At 34.1% G+C, this 7,849-nt stretch overlaps 1 protein-coding gene across 1 annotated transcript; it reads left to right on the top strand.

Moving 5' to 3' along the window:
* The first annotated feature begins 5,347 nt into the window (after positions 1 to 5,347).
* On the top strand, positions 5,348 to 7,582 carry LOC104717263 (derlin-1-like). Its single transcript, XM_010434805.3, has 7 exons — positions 5,348 to 5,526; positions 5,950 to 6,085; positions 6,191 to 6,264; positions 6,350 to 6,443; positions 6,705 to 6,833; positions 6,924 to 7,084; positions 7,167 to 7,582. The coding sequence occupies exons 1-7, from the start codon at positions 5,510 to 5,512 to the stop codon at positions 7,354 to 7,356; spliced, it is 801 nt and encodes a 266-aa protein (XP_010433107.1). The 5' UTR covers positions 5,348 to 5,509; the 3' UTR covers positions 7,357 to 7,582.
* The last annotated feature ends 267 nt before the right edge of the window (positions 7,583 to 7,849 follow it).

The raw sequence follows: 7,849 nt of genomic DNA, 5'->3' as shown, positions 1-7,849 counted from the left end.
AGTTTTGGCCCACTTATTAGTTTATTTTATAAACTAGTCCGTCGCCGCGTAACGCCGTGTAACGCCGCGTCAGGGATCGTCGGCGGGAGAGAAGGAGTAGCCACGTGGCATTTCGCTGGCAGCTTTTTTTTTGTCGTCTTCCGTCCCGATTTGTTCGGCGCTTCTCTCTAGATCCTTCCTTGTCTTTCGTGGCGGCGCTTTCAGACTTTTCTAGCAGTTGGTGCCGTTTCACTAAATTTTTTTTTTTTTTTTGTCACAAAGTTAATTATTTTATTAGAATCAGTTAAATCGTTACTAGAGTTACAACTCCTCGTATATAGAGAAGACAAAAATCATGATAAACAATCTTATACGACTAATTAACTATTACAAATACATTAGCAAAATTGCTCTGCTTGAGAATTAAATTAAGAGAGACCGACCATGAAATGTGTTGGCTTACGCTCCAAGCAAAAGCAAAAGAGTTTAGATTGAAATTTTATTAACATGTAGATTATAGAGATAGGGAAAGTGCACATGAAGACACATATGCATCGAGTGTACACTCATCATCGTTTACAAGTTTATACGCATTTGCATCTCATTGTTTACTAGTTTATTCTTTTTGTTCATCATCATTCAACTAATAAGTAGAATTTCGTCACGCTATTATTAAACCTTTGTTCGATCATAACATTTCATTTTAAGACTAGTAGTAGTAGTGTACGTACAACTATGTTAAATTTCACTATATCAGTTATATCCAGTGACTATTATTGTTAAAATTACTACTGTGTTTAGTTCGTTAAATACCAACCAATAAATTTAACCAAGACTTATAGCATGTTGATTTGTGTTAGTGTTAATTGTTGTTGTCCTGTGTCACACTATTATATTCAACCCGTATAATTGTTTTATATGGATCAAATCCGTATAAATTGTTAATAGGATGAAGTATTTATTCCCCTAATCATTCCAATTATATATAGCATGCAAGAGACTCATTCATACCATATGATTGATTTGGTGTACAATAGCTGAATGGAACAGTTTAACTATAATCAATGCAAGTTCACGTACATATATAAATTGAAATCATGTATAGTTCATATACACATAGTTGACTTTTATTTTATAATAGAGACCTTTTTCTCTTTCTTTTTGTTTAAGGATCTTGTCTAGGAAGCTTCTTTTAATGAGTTGCAATGAATTGGTTAGCGGACTAAAGAAAAGTCATCTTTCATTAACCCAAAACGAAAAGAAAAAAAAAACTCGTTATTTGTGTTAACTATATATTATGCTTAGCCTATGTTGGTTAATGCTTAGTAAACATGAACACTATATTGACATATTGCAAAATTCATTCGACGATTCTAAAGGTTATGATTAGTCTAGGAAGATATTTATCAACCAACTAACTAATGGTAGTTCAATAGTTAATAGTTTTGTTGATTAATGTTTGTATTTGACCAATGTAAGTTTCATTAATTGAGTTCGATAATGGAGATATGGTTATTAAAAATTCGTGATTTTGTTCTTTTGGTATTACGGCCACATGCAAGTAATATGCTATGAAATCCTATATCCATTAATTAACGACAAGCATTTTAACATTTATTTAGTAAAAGTTTACATTTTATGCAATTTCTCAAACAGCTATCTTATTATAATACATGTTCCAAGTAAAATTCTGGTCATTCGAATTTCGTATTAAACTTTACATCTATTTTGTTGTTTGCTCATAATTTATGTACCATCTTAATATCTTATAAAGTGTACATGCATATATATTGCATTCCCATTTTGTAGATGATGAGATGCACTCACTGCTCTTAATGTTCCTAAGTTATAGGACAATAGAAGCCTTTTGGTAAAGTAAAAAAAAAAAGAAGAATGAAGAGACTATCAATTGAATGGATTATTGCAAAAATTGAGCACCCTAATTGATAAATTGGGAATGGTTCACTGAAAATCATTTCATTGCGGTCCAAAATAAAATATTTGTTTTGGATATTTTTTCTGCTCTAACTTGGATATATGTTAGTACTAGAAACATCGCGATCACGTGCAAAGATATTGAAATAGATATGTCTCTCTATTTTTAACTGTCTGTGATAGGACGTATCAAGTTTCTCTTCTTGCTATACATATAGTTCGCATTTGGCAAATACATTGATATTAATAAGAATTTCCCCAAGTTGCTGCTAGTTTTTCTTCTTTTTTCTTCTTCCTGGTGAATTTTTCAATGCCTTTATGGCTGCCAATAAAAAGATTAAGTGAAAACAAAACCTCGAACAATCAATTTACTTGCTATATGCGCTAGGGCCAACCTATCAGGCAGTAGGCACTAGGTCCCTTCTATTCAGAATCAATTTTGATATGGACTATGGAGTCTGGTCGGATTCCCTCGACCCACGGATTTGTAAAACCATGTTCGGTATCGGTCATATGCATCCAGAGTTATTCATATCACATAAAACATATTGTTTGACATTACATTAACACATTCATACGGTATGCTATCACTTTTTGAACTACGGTTTTCTATGTTTTATCTTTTTGGTTGGGATGTATCAAACTAATAAACCTTATCACTCTTTTCTACGTAAAATACTAAATCTCATACTTATAAATTGTGAGTTTTTAGGTAGATATATGTGCATTGTTTTAATTACATCGAGAGTGTTAATACACACGCATATTCAGGTATTCTCATCTAGATAACAAAAACAATGGGATAAAAGAAGAAAACAACTTTCCCGACAAATAAACATGCGAATTACTGAAACATGGATAGGTCCACCATTATTATACATTTTGCATTTTGGCCATTCAACAAGCTCAGTCTCTTTTTTTCCTTGTTCATAAATGATTTTAATTTGTTCGCTTTTCCAAATGCATCTTTCTATCGCTTTTTTTCTTTTGGTTGCAAAAATGTCGTTTTCTCTCCTCCCCCCCCCCCCCCCCCCCCTTTTCCGGGATTTTACCTATCACAATGTAATGAAATTGCATGTTCCTCTCTTGCCATTGGCAAGTTCCATTGTAATGTCTCCATCGATAGGTCAAACAATTCAAAAGGACCAAGACCCCCTTTTATTTTATTTTCCACACACATTCAATCTATAGGGACCCTCTAATCTATTCATTTTCTTAGCGATATTGTAAAAGAAAATGTAAGCTTTGTAGAGACTTTTGATTAGGTTCTTTTGGGGACGCAAACGCGTTTGAAATGTTGCGATGACCTGTGTTTAAAATCATTCATAAAAAAAGCGTTTCATACCGTTTCTAATTTAGAAGCGGTTATTAGCCGTCCAAGAATTGTATTATCGTGTGACTATGCATGAAACCCACTTAAAATAAAAGCTCTACCTAGGGAACATTACAACGAACTACTAATATTTAACAAGTTATATAAGATTATGAAATTAAAATCTTGTAACGTATCTAACAACTCACATGATCTACAATGTTACATTTTTTTTATTAGCTATGTCACATTGTTTCTCAACTATATTTAACCAACTAAACACTTAACACTACTCTATAATCAAACTGATGTTTTCCTGCATATAGGTCCAAAAGGCACCAAGTGGCATACCTGCATATCTCTACGCAATATGATGCCAAACAAATGCATATCAACTTGATCATAATTCAGATATTGTCTCATCATTTTATTTTAACAATATTATATTATATCGGTTTGAATTTGAATGATGATATAATACAACGGTATCAATGTAACAATAATAAAAAAAAAGATTATGAAAGAATTTGTCTAATTTTATCAAAGGAACACCACAAATCATTTATGAAATTCATCAGTAATTCGGTGTTGATTTTTATTTACTTTAAAAAATTTTGATACTAAAATATATTAGTTTATATTAATAAATTTATAAAACAATAATACACCAGAATACTGCTTAGTATCATTTTGTAGTAAGAAAAATATAATAATAATAATAATATTATTATTATTATTATTATTATTATTATTATTATTATTATTTTGGTAATGAATACATGATTATTACTATCTTCTAGTTCCACGCATCCAAAGTAACATATAGATTAACTAACGTCTGGGATGACGTGAGGATGAGTCAGGGAGACAAAGGAGTGAGATCGAATCGGGTCAAGATTATCTGGTTGGGACCCGTCACATGCACATGGACCCTGCTCTACCTAATCCAGGTTAATAAATCTTTGATTCTCTCATGTTTAAATTACCTTAAAAACTAAACACATTACTTTTTTTTTGGTGTGAAAAAACTAAACACATTATTATTATTATTAGTTATCATTATTACTGAAATTAAATAATTAAACTAGGATCTTTGGTTCTCCGACCATACTCACGAAGATCATGCTCACGACATAAGGCTTATGTTTCTCCAATTTTGATCTTCCTTGAGATTAGATTCCCTCTTTATTGTCTTGTTTCTTGTTAATTTGTTAGGGTTCCTATTCTCTCACATTATTCTTATTTGGTAAATAGAACCAAAAATTATTGGTAGAATGGGAAACTTGTAGAAAGGAAAAAATAAAATAAAATCGTTTTTTTTTTGAACGAAATAAAATAAAATAGATAAAGCATTTTATTGATAAGTCAAAAAATCTCTAATTGTTTGTCACAAATTGGAGCCTGCTATCAATCAATGGGTCCAAGGAAAGCCTGTTTGGCCCAATTCAACATCCCAAGAAAAATATCACATCTCTCTAATTTATCAAATTTAAATTATGCATGTGTTGGTATTGGGTTTCACCATGGGCCAGAGAACAAAAGCCCATTAATCAGCAATTAACGGGGATTACGAGATCGGCCCGCGAAAGGCCCGATAAACACAGGACCGTTGAGGAAGATTCTGATTTAAGCGAAGATGGGGAGTTCGCAGTAGAGGAGATCTCGGAGAAATAGGACGAGATCAGAGGAGAAAATTCAAGAGTTGTTACGTGATATTCTTTGGATGTATATATTGAGCTTATCCCTCGAAGGAGAAGACACAGTTCATAGTTCATGTAACGCAAATCAAACTTATTCAAATACAAAAATCTAGTTCGCATATTTTTATAGTTTTTACCGATTTATACCGAAAGTCTGTCCAAATCTCGTTTTCTAACCAAATCAATTTAGTTGTTGTTTCTTGATCCAACAATATGGATAAATTAGTAACAAATGGTATGGTCGGTCCCAAACATTACCAAAACACGATTACAAATGTAATGTATATACACAAAACTTAACTAAAAACGTGAAAAAAAAAACTGAAATAAATAAATAAAAGCTCACAAAGCGAATCAGAATGTGCCACGTTATCAATTTGGTCATTAAAAGACGACGTGGGTTGATATCATTGGATAAATTACGCGAACTGCCTAACAAGCGAATGAATTAAAATCACATGATTAGTTAAGACCTCACCGGAACGTTCTAGCTTCCGTTTAGAAGAAAAGCTCAAAACTCAAATCCATAAAAGCTCTCTGGAATCGTACTGAGATAACCTCGGATCTTCGAAATCGAACGAACATGTCTTCTCCTGGCGAGTGAGTCCCCTCCTCCGTCTCCGTCTCTCTCTCGCTTTGCTTTGTTCTTTTTAATACTTCGCTTCGATTCGATGTTGATCGGGAGATTCTTAGCTTATTGATTAGTGGGTAGTTCTTGCCGAGGATTATGATTTACTTTAGCTTCGTATAGGGTCTTGAAGCTAAGACTCCGATGGTATCACAAATCCGTAGCTTTTTTTTTGATGAAATTGTCAAAAAAAATTTGAGTCTTTCTTTTTCTTGAGACAAAGCTATATGCTTTCTTAGCTGATTCTTGAATGTTGATTACATTTCATGTCTTCTTGATTACAACTGACAAGTTTATAGAAGGATGGGATATGTAATGTAATTTAAGTTTCACAACATCTGTCAAATTGTTTCTCAATAGTGCTTGTTTTGTTGGTGGGTATATATTGATTTCAGATACTATAACTCACTTCCACCGATAACCAAAGCTTATGGAACCTTGTGCCTTTTCACTACCGTTGCTAATCAGCTCGGTTTAGTTGCTCCGGTGTTCATTGCTTTGATTCCTGAACTTGTTATTAAGCAGTTCCAGGTAAAAGAATGTTCTTTTCATGATTTTCCTCACTCACAAAACTGTGTCCATCCCTAACACTTTCTAATTCATTGTGCAATTTTGATATGTTTTGGTGTTTTGCAGATCTGGAGGCTGATAACAAACTTCTTTTTCCTTGGTGGTTTCTCTATCAATTTCGGTATACGTCTTTTGATGATGTGAGTGTTATTGTTTCCCTATATATGCAGAAAGCTACATTTCTGCTTTTTGTATTGTAACATACTCTCTGGAATGATTGTGCAGAGCAAGATATGGAGTTCAACTTGAGAAAGGGCCATTTGAAAGGCGGACAGCTGACTTTTTGTGGATGATGATCTTTGGATCCTTGACTCTGGTGGTATGTTATGCTCTCCCTGTATCTCTTCTCCTACCACCGATCATTGTTCTGTGTTCTTGAAGAACCTACCACAGTGTTAGTATATGTATATGGTATGCCACAGCGTAGATAATAGCACGTACATAACTATAAGATTTCCCGAAGCTCAGATAATCAAAAGTTCTTAAAGAATTTAATCTGAGGTTGAACTTTTTTCAAAGCGAGTCAAGCTTTTGGGAGATGTTATTCATATACTTGTGAATCTGTGTGTGTTAATTTCAGGTTTTATCATTAATACCATTTTTCTGGACACCGTTCCTTGGAGTTTCGCTTGTGTTCATGCTTCTATATCTCTGGAGCCGAGAATTTCCAAATGCCAACATCAGCCTATATGGTCTTGTCACTCTCAAGGTATTACAAGTGTTTATTTGGGCAGCTCATCCAACCCACTCTTTCTATAGTATATAATGTTAATGGTGAAAGTTGTAATTACTCTGTCAGGCTTTCTACCTCCCATGGGCAATGCTAGCACTAGATGTTATCTTCGGCTCTCCGATCATGCCTGATCTTCTCGGCATCATAGCCGGACATCTATACTACTTCCTAACAGTCCTGCACCCTCTTGCCACTGGAAAAAACTACCTGAAAACCCCAAGATGGGTGTATCCTTGATTCGAATTCTCTATTGTATCCAGTGATCTTCTCTATAGTTGCTTTGCTGTTATTCCTTGACATTCTCAACAGTAACAAAATTGTAGCAAGATGGAGAATTGGAGCTCCAGTAGCAAGTGTTCGACAAGCAGGTGGCGTAGGAGCATCAGGAGCCGGAGCTGGAGGATCAGTAGGAGGTGGAGGAGCTTATTCAAGTGCGCGTGCCCCACCAGAGAGCTCGAACACAGCATTCAGAGGTCGATCATATCGTCTCACCGACTGAAACAGAAATCTTCACCTCGTTTCTTTGTTTTCAGTATCCCAAATCTTTTCTCAAAACAAGGCCACTAACAAGTCCCAGGGTAGCTTTTCTTGTTTTTTCGAGCAGTACAGTTTTTGAATATATGACTTTGTAGGAAGATTCTTCGGAGGTTTTAGTACAAACAAACACAATGTTGTATTCAGATGCTTGGTGCCGTTTTTACGCATAATCAATCTCTTTCACAAAACACTTCAACAGAAGAATGCTAAACACTATAATCATATTATTGTACCACTATGAAATAAATCAGATGAGATTTGTGAGAGGTTTGGTCGTAACAAGTTTGAATATTAAAAAAAAAAAAAATTGTTATTGAATACGAGTAATAATAATTCCTTACCTGAAAAATCCGTTGGTGATCGTTATAAATAGGGGAAAATAAGAAAAGGAAGTAAGTAGACGTGGCAATTAGGGAAATAAATGATTGAGCTATAACGAAGGCGAGATGTAAGCG

Source organism: Camelina sativa, chromosome 10 (genome assembly GCF_030686135.1).
Source record: "Camelina sativa cultivar CO46 ecotype springtype chromosome 10, ASM3068613v1".
NCBI classification, from domain to species: Eukaryota; Viridiplantae; Streptophyta; class Magnoliopsida; order Brassicales; family Brassicaceae; genus Camelina; species Camelina sativa.
The sequence above is the reverse complement of the archived record's forward strand: the minus strand, read 5'-3'. Positions and strand labels throughout refer to the sequence as shown.